At 38.0% G+C, this 15,687-nt stretch overlaps 1 protein-coding gene across 1 annotated transcript in view; it reads left to right on the top strand.

Moving 5' to 3' along the window:
• The window catches only part of NSF (N-ethylmaleimide sensitive factor, vesicle fusing ATPase), a 156,338-nt gene that overhangs the window by 110,727 nt on the left and 29,924 nt on the right, over positions 1–15,687 (top strand). Inside the window, exons 16-17 of the mRNA XM_066262705.1 lie at positions 7,029–7,095; positions 9,449–9,528. Coding sequence (XP_066118802.1) covers positions 7,029–7,095; positions 9,449–9,528 — 147 coding nt within the window. The remainder of the gene's footprint in view (positions 1–7,028; positions 7,096–9,448; positions 9,529–15,687) is intronic.

Raw genomic sequence — 15,687 nt, forward strand, 5'->3', positions numbered from 1 at the left:
ATCGGTATTGAGAGGAAATAAAACAAGCTGATGTGACTAAATTACTTGAATAAAATTAAGTAAAAATATCAGTGATTTGTAAAACTATACAGATTAATAAAATAATATGGTCTTGCTTTTAAAGTAATGAAAATTAATGGAAGAAATTTTCCTTTCCACCAGCTTTGCAAGGAAGAAATAATCTTCTTTGAATATCCTTCTCCTGTAAATCCCACTGCAAATTGTAGTTTGTGCAGAAGAGACTCATGGTGCCTAATCCTCCCCTTTTCATGGGTTAGTCCATACAAAGAACAGAGCTGGAAATTGGATCTTTTGACAGCAGTTACTAAGCAACAGAATTTGGATATTTTTGGTTGACATCCTAATATATCATGTAGCTGATTTGTTGGAGTCGTACATGTATTAACTAGAGAAGTGGACACTCCAGAAGTGACTGTAGGTCTGTACCTGGCTGGGGGGCGTGCGCTTGTTGTTGTTTTGTTTAATGCACTTTGCCTGTTGGCGTTTGTATCTATTTGGCACACAAAGGAAGATGACACAGATCTTTAGTAGAACTTTCAGACCTTGTGACTTTTTATATTATGAAGAGTACCTCACTTTGTGGCTCGTGTTACATGAAAATGTAAGAATTTTTCCTGAAAAGCAAGGAGAACAAATAAGGGATTTTAAGGTCATTCCAGGAATCTTTAGTGCTTTGCCAGAAGTTTAGGTCCACTTCCTGAGGCAGTTTCATTAGAAGACAGCTAATGTTCGCTTGGTCTACTCCCAAGTTATTTTTAGAAACTAGAGATTATTACTGATAGCACTGATTTGAATTTGCTCATTTACGTTTTTATATGCTACCAAATATGATTAGAGTATGCTTTCAACTAATTGTTGACAGATTTACAACATTAGGGATTTTCTAAATCATCAGATTCCTACTAACTAGGAATTTCACGCCAACCACTTCAGAATTGAGATAAACTCAGCCCCCAAAGAAGCAGAGAGTTTGGCCTCACCTCCGATCACTAAAGAGGTTATAGAAAATGGAGGACAGAATCTACTTAGAACACGTTGTGCTGTGGCTTGTGATTCTGAAAGGCTGGGATTAACAGAGGTAATGCTGGTGTGTCCCCGTTTGTGTTCATGTAGACTCCAGGGGCTACAGCTGCAGCCCCTCCTCTACACACAGGTGACTCCAAGCTTGTCGGAAGATTCCAAGAGTGGGCTGTGTGCCTTGAGAGCTTGCAGTGTCCTTGAGAATCACACTCAGCCCTGGGTGTCAGGAGCCCCACACCTTCTCCTCAGAGCGCACCTAGCCTGCTCCTGCCGTGAACCCGGGTGCCCCACATTCTAAATTGTCTCTTAGACCACTGTCTACTTTTGCACACAAAGAGGCAGTACCAGAGAGTTTAATGACAATCTGATTATGTCCACAGCTAGAAAAAGACTTGTTTTCTAGAAATGTTCTTCCTCTTCTAGAATAGTCCTCATTATTTCCATGTTGACTGATGCCACTCCTTCTCACACTTTTTCTTTCTTCAGTTTTTCCCATTTTTTTCTTTAGCTTTTTCAAATTTCTCACCTAACTTTAAGACTGTATCTATTTATCTAAATACACACACATATATATTTATATCTTCACAATGATAATTTTACCTGCTCTATGGGAAACTCCCTGATAAAACTTAGGATACTCATACACTCCAATTTGCTTTGAGCAATCCTGGTTTTTACCTGTTGCTCCAGTGTGATTATTAACAGCTCTCCCCTTTCAAGTGTCCTGGTTTGCATGATAACTTATATATGATCCCCTACTGATAACCTCTCCAGCAAGAAAAGGCTTGAGCATCATACTTTCATCTTACTAAATGAGAGGATCAGAATTTAAATTATTTTTTAAGAGCCTGTAAGATGCAGCCATTAGCTGCAGCTCCAGCCCAACCTGGCTCACTGTTGTGTTGGTTCCATTTGATCTGGAGCAGGCCCTGCAGACCCGCTGAGCGCTGTGACTGCTGAGAAGTTTGGCACTTCAGTTGTGGTCTTCTGGTCGGGCAGCTTGTTCAATTTTACTTTTTGGCATCTTTTCTTTTAGTACTTCTCCTCCTTTTCGGTTTTATCTACCTAAAGTTGTGGTAGTACTTAATATGTAAATATCCCACTTATATTTTAGTCTGGCAGCTGATCCCGTATATTTGCCTGTCAAATCTGAGTATCTTCTTAGTGAAGGCCCTGCTACAGCCTGAGGAGACTAGACAGAAAACATGGATCTAGGGGAAGAGTGATGACCTTGAATTACACTAGTGACTAGATAAGGAAAACCGTGTGTAAGAAGTGAAAGGGGTGTGTGTATTTAAATGAGATCCGAGTTGCTACCCAAAGGAGTTTCAGTTGACTGATCTGAAACTAGTCAAGTTACAACGGGAATCGCACTGCCTTTGTCATGGTTAGTATGTTGAGTTACATGTGAGTGCTTCTCACCCCTTGATGCTAATTAGTACATTAAGAGCTGTCTGTAAAAAACAAAAAAAAACTACTTTACATTGAGTGACTGCTGTAGGTATTTTTTTCCAAAATGTTATAGGTAACCCCTGCAGTCAACTGTGAAGTGATTTTTAATGCTTCATGAATCACAGTATCTGATAACTTGGTGAGACTACATAGCAATTCGTCATCAGTTTATACCCAAGCGATGTCCTTAGTAAGGTCCCTGTAGCCATGTAAACTCTCCATTGTTTTTGAGAAGGGAAAAGGACTGATTTGGGGAAAATGTAGAAAATAGTGTTTCAGGCCCCTGTGGCTTTAAGCCACGATATTGCAGCTTGACAAACAGAAGTGTATACTTGCATCAGAATCTTTATAGTAGAATTTGGAAAGATATTTCTAAGAACAAAGCATTATTTTTAGTGACTTCTTGAAATCACCTGAGTTTATGGGAGTTCTCTTCTGCTTCATCTCCCACCACACTCTCCACACACATCACACCAACCCTGGCTCCCCTTCATTTGAATTGTTATTGAGTGTGTGTCAGTTCCGGCAGTTTTCCTGAATGTTCTTACCGCTGTGTCTCCTAATATTGGTATGCTCTGCTTAGAACACTTTCTTCCCTGTTTTCCACTGATTGTTCAGCCTGCAAGTCTCAACTTAAATGTCACTCTTTAAAATTAAGGAGCACGGTGTTGACTCCATAAGCCTCTGTATCAGTCAGAATAAGCTAAATTGTGCTACAAAATGAACAACCCCGAAATCTCAGTGGCCTACCACAACAGAATTTATTTCTTGCTCACGGTACCTGTCCATTATGGCTCAGGGAGAGCTCTGCTCATTGTAATTTCTCAGAGACTGAAGCTAGTAGAAAACAGAGGCTCCACCTCACACGTGATTTCATGATAGCCAAGGCAGGATAAAGGAAGTGTGGTGAATCATGCAGTGACTCTGAAAGCTCCTTCCAGAAAACAATACATTTCAACTCACATTTTGTTAAAGCAAGCCACATAATCATCCTTAACTTGAGAGAGGATAAAGAAGTACAATTACCATGTGCCAGAAAGAGAACCATGGCTGTACCTCGGACTACCACACTTGCCTGCTCTGTGCCACCACATCATCATGTATTTGACTCCTCGAGCATAATAATGCCATGCTTGTTGTAGACACAAGTGACCCACTTCCCCCACTCTGAGTTTTGTGAAGGTAGGATCATATTTGTCTTATTCATTAGTCTCTTTATCCTCTTCATTAATGTTTGACATATAATAGGATTTTTTAAAATGTGTTGAATGAAGAGAGCAACTCCAAGATTCAGCTGTTTGCACTTTATTCTTCTGCCTCTACCATTTCTTCTTGAAGATCTCATCCCCCTCGTGGTTTTAGCAATCACTGCCCTGAGGACGCTCTCCTACCCTGCCTTCAGCCACACATCTCCAACTATTTACTTGATATTTCTACTTGAATTTTAAATACTTAAATTTATTCTCTCAGTAAATATTTATTTTCTGGTAAGACATTGTATTAAGTAATGTGAGGACACAGAGGTTATTAAGAGTATTTGCCAGCCCTGGCCAGTTGGCTCAGTGGTAGAGTGTCAACCTGGCATGTGGATGTCTTGGGTTCGATTCCTGTTCAGGGTACACAGGAGAAGCAACCATCTGCTTCTCTCCCCTTCTTTTCTCTCTCTCTCTCTCTCTCTCTCTCTTTCCCTCTCTCTCCCTCTCCCCCTCTCCCATTTCCCCCTCTTTTCCTCCCACAGCCATGGCTGGATTGGTTCTAGTGCATTGGCCCAGGTGCTATGGATGACTCCGTGGAGCCTCCACCTCAGGTGCTACAAATAGCTCAGTTGCAAGCATGGCTGCAAATGGGCAGAGCAGCGGCCCCAGACAGTGGTTGCTGGGTGGATCCTCATCAGGGTGTATGTGAGAGTTCTTATCTCTATCTCCCCTCCTTTTCTTTGGAGAAGAAGAAGGGAATAAAAAAGAGTACTTGCCACCCAAGGCTTATAATCTATATATACACATGATATATACACAGTATACAAAATGCTGTACCAAAGGTGAAGGGAGGCAAGTGACTTAAAGCAAAGAGGATTTAGAATTTGTGTTGTTTCAACCACTGACTTTACTGAGCAAATACCATGACTAAATATTGTTCTGTGCCAGGTACTGGACGATCATGCAGTAATTCTTAAAGCTCCTTCCAGAAAATGATACATTTTATTGTGTTCATCTACCTCACAATACAGTGGGGAGACAGATAGCTAAGGATGAAAGGGTAGATGGGATTGTGACCCAGTGTGGGAGAATGACTGAGGGGTACAGGGAAAGGAAAGCAGCAGAGCTATTCTTTCAAGCATCTGTCTTTTAGGTGCATGCAGCACACACGGATTAAATACCAGGGAGGGGTCAGACCCTGGAGACATAATCCTGGGGAAGGCGATTCCTACCGTACAGAACAGTGTGCTGGGGGGGAACTTATCTAGACTGTCAACACGAGTTGTTTCCTTTTGCTTTTGTTTTTGTTTTTGTTGTTTTCTTCCATCATTGAGGGTGACTTCTGAGCATAGAAAGGACCATATGTAGCTAATTTGAGGCCTAAAAAATGAAAATTTAACATCAATATTATATCATGTAAGACCTAGTTTTTAACATAAAAAATAAACTTTTTTAAAAACCTGCTTACATCTCTTTTTCTATTTGTAAGTCTAGAAAAATTTAGCAATTACTTAATAGGGACTTTTACAATTTAAACTTTTTTTTTTTTTTTTTCTTTTCATTTTTTCATTTTTCTGAAGCTGGAAACGGGGAGAGACAGTCAGACAGACTCCCGCATGCGCCCGACCGGGATCCACCCGGCACGCCCACCAGGGGCGACGCTCTGCCCACCAGGGGGCGATGCTCTGCCCATCCTGGGCGTCGCCATATTGCGACCAGAGCCACTCTAGCGCCTGAGGCAGAGGCCACAGAGCCATCCCCAGCGCCCGGGCCATCTCTGCTCCAATGGAGCCTTGGCTGCAGGAGGGGAAGAGAGAGACAGAGAGGAAAGCGCGGCGGAGGGGTGGAGAAGCAAATGGGCGCTTCTCCTGTGTGCCCTGGCCGGGAATCGAACCCGGGTCCTCCGCACGCTAGGCCGACGCTCTACCGCTGAGCCAACTGGCCAGGGCCAATTTAAACTTTTTTAAATATCTTAAACTATATTTCATATTTAAAATATTTTATTTTCTCTTTGAAGTCTTTGGTTGTTTTTCTAACAAAAAAACATACTCAGTTCCAAATTAAGTATATAATTACATTTATTTAATGATAAATTAAATTAAAACAAATATGGTTAATCTTAGATTATCTTTACCATTTGCAAGGCTATTAGCGTTATCTTTTACCTTCTAACATAAAATTAATTATTCAATTGCCTATTTTAAGTTGAATTAGCAAGGCTAATCTAGTAATCTAATATGGTAAATTTTCTTAATTGTTACAAATGCTTTAAAGACCAAGTATACACAGGTTGTCTTTAAATTTAATATGGAAAATATTAATATTGTAGATTTGATTTATTTTATTCCTCTGCCTACTTTTCAATCTTGTATAGTAAAAAGATACCTACTAAAGAATATTATTATGCTTCTCCCCAAGAAAGATGGGGAGAAGATTACTATCTTGGTGCACTGAGATTACTTATCAGCTAAAGAGATTGGGCTGGGACATAGGGATGAATTCTTATGGATGACACCAGTTGGATGCACTGAGCCCCAATTATAGTTGCTAGAAAAGGAACCCCAAACATTTACAAAAAGGCTGGTCTCAGGCCTTCAGTGCTTACATTTGACTTATTCATAAATTAATTCTTCTATCTGGCTTGAAATTGCTACATCCTGATAAGGATATAACAACCTCCTTCACTGCTTGATTTGCTTTCCATTTATTTTGCTGTCATAAGACAATGTACTATTATTTATTATCTCTTGTCTGATTCTAAAGATAGAATCAGCTCTATCTGCTCCTTTATACCCAACTTTAATTCTTTTGTAAACACTTTGATCATTATGGTCTGATTTGAATTGACAAGCTTTTGTTCTTTCAGTGTTATTCCTGCTTAACAGGGCCACAGTTCTTACAGATAATAAAATGACATCTAATTTTATTTTACATATTCGTGTGACTTCATTAACTCTTGAGCCACAACACTGAAGCCATGCTTCTGACAGAGATAGGAGAGACCTTTGATATAAACTTAATGGGATTTGTCTGTTCTCAGCATCCCAGGTATAACTCAGCCATGATCCAGTTGTGTCATCTTAGGCAAGTCATTTAACTGCTTTGGGCCTTGATTTTTTCATTCTCAAATTGCAGGAATCCCATTTAGTTCTAAAATCCTATTATCTTTTAAATTCTGATTTAGTGTAGTCTGAAATATTGGTGTTTTACTGTGCTTTGTTTAAGCGTTGCTCAAAAATTAACTGAATTTTATCTTGTTGGAAATTGTCATAATTATGGAGAGAAGTATATTCAATAATAATAATAATAATAATAATAAATGGTTTTGCTTTTTTCCAGATCTTTGATGATGCTTACAAATCCCAGCTCAGTTGTGTAGTTGTAGATGACATTGAGAGACTGCTTGGTGAGTCATAACATTTGCCATTGTACTGTCTTTGCCACAGTGGGTATTTATAACTATAAGGCAATAAAAATACCTTTCTTTGTCTTAAGGAAATAATACATTACCTCATCTCTCTCTAGTCAGTGATGGTATTCATGTAAAGTATGTCTTATGACTGTAACTCCATTATAAATTGCTTTCTTGTAAGGACTCCTGCCTCATAATATTTTGTATCTTCTACAGCAGTGGTCCCCAACCTTTTTTGGGCCATGGACCAGTTTAATGTCAGAAAATATTTTCACGGACCGGCCTTTAGGGTGGGACGGATAAATGCACAAAATAAAATTATGCGACTAGTGTAAAAACTGTGGTATTTTTAAATATAATTGTCGAACTTACGAGACAGGCGTCAAGAGTGAGTCTTAGACAGATGTAACAGAGGGAATCTGGTCATTTTAAAAAAATAAAACACCGTTCAGACTTAAATATAAATAAAACGGAAATAATGTAAGTCATTTATTCTTTCTCTGCGGATTGGTACCAAATGACCCACGGACCAGTACCGGTCCGCGGCCCGGGGGTTGGGGACCACTGTTCTACAGAGTTCCCTTCCCATAATAAATAATAAGTAATTTTTGTTGGTGGGTATATTTACTGCCTATAGATCAGAATTTCCACTTAGGAACTTTGACAGAACTAATGAAAGAAGGGTTTATGATTGGAGTGATGACACTTGGGGCAGAAGCTGCAAGCTCTCTTGTTAACTCAGTTTTCTGTTCTATTAAAACGGAGACTGTATCCCCTTCCTTACTTATTTCATAGAGTAATTTTAAGACAAAAAGGGGATAATGCTATTGAAAACATTCTGAAAGTTAAAAGTGCTCTATAGTAACTTTTTAAAATCTCCTGTGTTTAAGTACATTCCTACAGAGTACAGAGATGAGTAAAACAGTCCTTGCACTCAACTCAGAAGGCATAATCTACAAATAGATTCCAGAAAAGTATTACTCTTATATTTTATTTCATTGTAAAAATTAGATAAATCTGGAATAAGCTTATTATAACAGTGGTTCAGGAGGTTGTAATAAACTCTGTAGAAACTGAACCCACCTGGTGACTTACTAAACCTCTGAAAATACTATCTAACACCCCATTAATCTCTTCTTCCTTAAGCTATCCATAATGGTGTAATAATGATTTTAAGTTAACTGTTCTGACTACATTCTTCCCATGATTTTCATATTTGCGTTAGGTCCTCTGTTATTTATTTTTCTGTTTCCTAAGGCAAAATTTGTTTATAAAGCAGAGCAGGTATATATGAGGTCTTTCTAATTTGATAGTTTTATCTAATGACCTGGGCTTTTGGTTTGCTATTTTTGATACATTTCAGCCCAGTTTATAGGATTATTTCTTTAAAAGCTTTTAGGCACATACTCATAGCTCTGTGTAAATTCCTTTATCTAAACACAATTGAGATGTGTGGTCATAGCAACACTACTATGTCAGGAATGTGTGCCCTTGGAGTATATTTTCACTTGTATGAAGTTATTATCTGTACTTGTTTGTTCATTTATTTAACAAGCATTTGGTGAGCCCTTACTGTGCTAGAATTATTAGGTCCCAGAAAAATAAAATGCCGTCTGTCGTTATTACATATATTGGCAAAAATTAATGCAAAGTAGAATGTGCCATTGTTCTGGATAATCAGAAAAGGGAAGAATCACTTTTGACTTCAGAGGACTGGTGCCTGAGGTAGCTCTAAGCGTAGGGCAAGGGTGCATATGCAATGTGCAGAGAAAACTGAGGAGGGGGCATTTGTGCAAAATGAAGGATTGGTAGAAATTTAGCAGGTGAAATGTTCTCTTAGAAAGTTAATTTTCTAAATAAAATTTTAAAATTAAAAAAAAAGAAACTTCTTTGTTTTTTACCATCTGAGGACCAGTCTTAGTGGTTCTCACATCTTTTCAGTTATGTTGAAATACTTTTTACATTGTTCCCACTTGCAGTCTTCCCCTCTACCCTGTCCTGTGGCGTTTTGTTGCCTGTGTACTTAATTCATTGCCATAGTATGTAGCAATTCCTTAAAATGCTTAGTAAATACATCTAGAATTTTTTTCTCCCTTGAAAACATCTATCTCTGAATATGTCTGAATGAACTTAAAATGCATATTTAGAAGCTTTTAAAAAAAATTTACAGATAAGAGTTCTTATATAATATTTCACACATTCAAGTTATTGAAGGTATTTTTTTCTTATCGTTAGTTGCATGACTGTTTTTAGAACTGTGTTTGCTCTTGACATATAAAAATCTGAATGTTTGGAATATGTGCATATGTGTATTAAAATTCTAAACAGAGTAATGTTTCTCTTCCAGATTATGTCCCTATTGGCCCTCGATTTTCTAATCTGGTACTACAGGCTCTTCTTGTGTTACTGAAAAAGGCTCCTCCTCAGGTAAAAATAATATAAGGAACATTTTCACAAAATTTTTTCAGTAAATTACATATAATGGTGCACTCTCGCTAAATAAGTAGGTTATCATAAACATATCATATAAAATCCTGTTGAGGGATTTTGAAAGGTCATCCGGTCTATTTCTGTCTTAGGGTAAATGATTATCTTAATCAGAGAAGTTTTTCATTCCTTTTCTGAATATTTCAAAATAACATAGTTTTAATTAGTATTCTGTTTTGTTTCATAAGTTCTCCATCATATTATACATCTTCCCCCCCCTTTATCTCCTATGAGAGATTATGATACTAATGTGAAAGGGGCGCAATACATGTTCTCATTTGTTTCATTTGTCATTTCATAGGTTCTTCTAAGAATTTTTATTTGGGAAAATTTATTTCTTATAGATAGATTTTTTTTTCAGATTTTTACAGATGAATTTGAGTTATTTTTATTGTGGCATGTGGCCTAGTTCAGGAGTGAGTTTATAGGCAGGATCTTGGTTCATGTGGCTGCATTTTTACTGATGTGGCTATTGGAGGCTGGTAATTTTGATAACTCAACACATTTAAAACTAACCTATGAGGGTCGGTTAAATATATTAATTATATAGAGGCTGCCAGACCATGTTGGCTGTGACATAAGACACAATTTCTTTTGATTAATTCTGTGTGCTGTAACCTCAAAGAAATGCCAACCAAAGGCAGATACAAAGGAGTTAAGTATTAACTTGAAAAACATCTTCATGTCTTTATGGGAATCTCAGATTTGAAGTTAATATATAAACTACACTTTATATAAACTACACTATATATAAACTACACTTTATGCAAAATAATATTAAACTGGGAAATTAATTTTTAATTTAACTATTAAAAGTGTGTGTTATACCTAAAGGAAAGGACTTGTTCGGATTTTTTAAAAAATTCTAGAACAGGGAAAGGAAACATAACCTAAAACGATCTTGACATTTTATTACATATTTGCATTGTGGAAGGATTTTTAAAAATCATCCTTCTATAAACTAGCATTCCCGGTAATTGGAGTTTTAGCTTATACTAAGGATAAGGTTGGAGAAATGAGAATATTTTTCCCTTCTCTAATTTCTTTAATAAATATTTAAATAGATATATCCAAAGTTGCTAGAACAAAAACAGATAACCTCAGTATCTAAGTATGTCATATACCAAAACATCCTTTTTATGAAGTCAACATTTTAAAATGTATGAGATTGGGAGACTTTTTCCAGGCATTTAAGTTCATTTTTTGTAATATTTAGTTTTCACCTAAAAAGAATGTATGCTAAAATTCATTTAGAAGAGAGAAGAATAATTTTTCAATGGTATTTTTCAAACTACCTGTCCTTTACATTGTTAAGTACTCTATAGCTAGCTGATAATTATTTGTAATCCAAAATAGATACTAATAGAAATAAAAAGAGGACTTATGAACAAATGGCCTGCAACATTTTAATTAAACACTTAGGAATAATTGCAATTATTTTGTAAAAATAATTGTGAGATTCTTGAGGAAAGGAACATTATCTTATGCTATTCAAAAATATGTATTTTTGTCCCCTCATTTTGGTGGGATTAACTATTTTACTATTGCTGTAGTTTATATTTGGTAAGGCATGATTTAAAGTGAAAAGATTAAAATATAAGTAAAATTCAAATATCCGGTAAGCACATGAAAAGATACTTAGCATCATTAACCATCAAGAAAACACAAATCAGGCCCTGGCCGGTTGGCTCAGCGGTAGAGCATCGGCCTGGCGTGGGGGGGACCTGGGTTCGATTCCCAGCCAGGGCACATAGGAGAGGCGCCCATTTCCTTCTCCACCCCCCCCCCTCCTTCTTCTCTGTCTCTCTCTTCCCCTCCCGCAGCTGAAGCTCCATTGGAGCAGGGATGGCCTGGGCGCTGGGGATGGCTCCTTGGCCTTTGCCCCAGGCGCTGGAGTGGCTCTGGTCATGGCAGAGCAAAGCCTCGGAGGGGCAGAGCATCGCCCCCTGGTGGGCAGAGCGTCGCCTCTGGTGGGCGTGCCGGGTGGATCCCGGTCGGGCGCATGCGGGAGTCTGTCTGACTGTCTCTCCCCATTTCCAGCTTCAGAAAAATAGAAATAAAATAAAATAAAACACAAATCAAAGCCACAGTGAGGTACCACTTCATAGCTACTAGGAAGACTGTAATCAAAAAAGTCAAATAGTAACAAGTACATATGGAGAAATTGGAACCCTTTAATACTGCTGGTGGGAATATAAAAGTCATGCAGTCATTGGAAACTGTCTAGCAGTTCCTAGAAGGTTAACAATAGTTACCATATGACCCAGCAATACTACTTCTAAGTATATACCCAAAAGAAATGAAAATATATGCCCACCCAAAAGTTTGTACATGATGGTTCATAGCAACATAATTTACAGCAGCCAAAACATGGAAACAACCCACATGTTCATCAAATAGAATAATATATACAGTACATACAATGGAATATTATTTGGCAATACAGAGAACCAAGTGCTCATACATGGATGAGCCTGGCAAACATTATGTGAAGTGAAAGAAACTAGTCACAAAAGGCCACGTGTTGTGTGATTCCGTTTATATGAAATGTCCAGAACTGGCAAATCTGTGGAGAGAAAGTAGATTTGTGAGTGGTTGCCTAGGACTGGGAGGGCCTGGCTAGGGGGAATGAGAGTGACTGCTAACTGGAACAGGCTTTTTGTGTGGCGAAAATGTTCTAAAATTGATTGTAGTGATGATTTCATATATCTGCATATACCAAAAACCATGGAAAAATCACTGAATTTATGTTATGTAAAATACATCTCAATAAAAATGAAAATGGTTCCAGGAGCTACTTAAATGATGAAAATAGGATTATATAAAGAGCTAGACTTGGGCGCGAGCACCCGGGACAGGTGGCCCAGCCTGGGAGAACTCTTAGAAACAGGAATTGGATCATTAAAAAGGAATGAAAAGGAAAGTTATAGGAATATGTAGAAGTAAAAGAAAGATCTGGTTGTTTTAGTGATTAGAAATGGCAGGTATTCTCATTTAAGAGAACACCAGCTTACCAGTCAGAATTTGGTGGTTCGTTCTGCCCTGGACTGCTGGATGACCTCCTAAGTGAATCGGCGGCAGAAGAAATTAATGTTTGAAATATTTCTTGTTGGCATAGATTTAACAAAAAAAAAATATACTTTCTTTGTTTCACCTTGCTTTTCAAAATTAGTTTGTATTCTCTTAGGAAAATAAGGGGAGATTTTCAGGCTGATCCAGTGTAAAGAGTATTTGTCATCTTAGTATAGAAGCAGTTAGGTTTTTTAATCACTGTCAAGAAAACAGAAAAGTTGCAGGCATTTTTCTTTTAAAAAAAAAGGAGCTGTACATGTGTACAATAAAGTAATAATATCAGTCACAGAATCCTTAATTTTGCATTTGTTGTGATTCCAGCTTTCACACAGAAAAATTGTGTGCATGTGTGCACATGCTCAAATAAAAGGATCGCTTCAGGGGCACCATGTTGTTATGTATCAAGATACTCTTTTTTCTACTTCTCCCCCTCCCCCACCCCTCCCAACGAGTACAATATGACTCGTTGTAAATTGGCTTATTAAAACTGGTTCACAAGCCTTCCTTTTTTCCCTTTGTGATTGCTTTGGTCTTGGATTTTCAGTGTAGGACGAAAAATTCAAGTCAGATTTCAGTTACTAGGATAATTTTCTTTGAATTTAAAATTTTTCTAAGTAAATGCATAGATTTTTAATGAATCTAGTATTCAGTGGATTTGCTTTAAATTTAGCTGGAGAGTTAATTTCATGATTGATTTATTAGTCTTTTGAAAGTATAAAAAGTGGTAGCTGTAGTTCATGAAGACTGAAAAACATCATCACATTTTGTTTAGCATCTTTTTAAAAGCAATTAAAAGCTTTTCTAAAATGGATTGAACAGGAGAAAATAAAACATGTTCCCTAGGTCTTTATTTCAATCAAGTTTCCCTGTGTTCTGCAGGAGAAGAGATCGAGGGGGGATAGAAAAATTGAAAAGGGCTGTCTCAGCAGGGAGCCACGCCAGAGAAAAGGGCTGCTCTGAGAACTCAGCAGCAGCAGCTAAGAAAGCTCCCAGCCTGCTTCATCTACATGCAGAGTCACACAAGGCATGGGGGTGCTCACCGTCACCACAGAGGTTTCACATGTGCTTCCCTGCTGATTCCTGTGAAAAGCTAACAATTGGCTTGGAGGGTAAAAGACCACTGCAGTTCACCCTCCCTGAGCTGGACGTACAATTTGTCCAGTGTTAGGAAATGTCCGGCTTAGCAGTGAGAGGCTTGAAGACACCCCTCCTTCCAGTGAGAGTCCTAAAGCCGGCTTTTTACTTGATGACACTGGGACTCTTTTCAAGTTACACAGATTTATGGAAGTTGAGGGGAATGCGCTTTTCACCATCAGGAAGATGAAAGCCTTAGTCTTAATGTCAAGGCAGGAAGCTGCAGTAGTGAAGCGGTTAGCCCAGGTAAACCTTCTTGCAACCTGCAGTACTGGCCACTTTATTAGTTTCCTCTTGGATTGTTTCTGGTGCCTTCCTTTTTGGGCGAGGGTGGGAGAGACAGAGTAAAGTGCTGAAAAGGAACTCCTCAGGCTGTAAAATGACATGACTGCCCAGTTTTCTCAACAAGTGTGAGAGTAGTTAAGCCCATTGACCTGACTGCTCTAATGCTAGGTTTACTTGACACTCTGGGGAATCAGCTTGGGAGACCACATTCTGTATATGCCCGGATAGCCCTGTAATTTGTGGAGAACCATTCCTTGTTCAGTTCGGTGCTTCCCAACCATTTTCAGATCATGGCCCATAGAAAATGATAGCATCTGATGTACTTGGGGAAAGGTATGAGGCCTCTCGCAACTGCCCAGACATACAGCAACCCCAGCCTCCCCAAGGGCAGATGAGGATTGATATCTTAGTCCACCTGAAACTCATTTGCAGCATGCCAGTTGTAAAACTCTATGAAAATGTACACTTTTACAAAAGATCACTCCAAATTCATAGCAATATTACTGAAGTAGAACTCAGACCTAACAGTTGTTAGAGTTTTAGCTCAAGTATAAAGTTGTTGAAAAAAATAACTTCCTCACTCCTCTGGCACGTAGGAATATTACTTAATAAGAAAGATGTGAGGGTTAGAGCTGGAATGGGCAGAATGTGGGAATCAAAAAGAAACTGTAGACCCCTGATGGAAACTCAGGCAGACATATTCGTTTCTCCATTGATTTCCTCTTAACATTACCAGTCTCTAGACTGCTTTTTATGTAATCCTTATATGACATCTTCGTATACTCTTACTTCATAGATGTTATTAGGAAGTCTTGGTAATATTAAGCAACTCGTCAAGCTTAGGGTTGCTTTAGTGAAATAAGCAGATAATGGAAGAGAATCCAAATTGTGCAGGCCTAAACATGAGTATCTCCCCGTCTATCTGTTCAAAATTAACTCTGGCTAATGACTACAATATGACTCAATAAGATATATAACTACTTTAGGAAAGAGGTTTAGTCATTTTGCCAGACACATTAATTGTAATCACTGATGTAGTGTTTGGTGACTTTTGCATTGAACTTCATTGAATAAAAGAGCTATAAGGGTGCTTGACAAATTAGTGGGCCAGTTTTTCTATTTATTCAGTGACAAGCAATGGCTACTATATCTTATAAAATTCTCTAAAAATATACTTTGCTTAATAATAGATTGCCTTACAAAGTTCTGTGTAAATCAAACATATGTAATACATATACAGTCATACATTGCATAAGAACTTTTTGATCTGTGATGGACCACATATACCACAGTGGTTCCATAGGACTATAATGGAGCTGAGAAATGCCTTTTGCCTAGTTCCATAGCCATCACATAGTAACACAACGCATTATTCACATGTTTGTAATGATACCTATGTAAACAAACCTACTGTGCTGCTAGTTGTAGGAAAGTATAGCACATACAATTGCAGTTGTAAACTGTACTTTCTAGGTTTATGTAAGTATAGTCTGATGTTCATGCAACAACAGAATCACCTAGTGATACATTTCTCAGAACATAGCCCTGTCGTTAAGTAGCATATAACTGTATGTGAAGAAAAATCTCAAATACCTGTACATTAAAAAA

Source organism: Saccopteryx bilineata, chromosome 2, assembly GCF_036850765.1.
Source record: "Saccopteryx bilineata isolate mSacBil1 chromosome 2, mSacBil1_pri_phased_curated, whole genome shotgun sequence".
NCBI classification, from domain to species: domain Eukaryota; kingdom Metazoa; phylum Chordata; class Mammalia; order Chiroptera; family Emballonuridae; genus Saccopteryx; species Saccopteryx bilineata.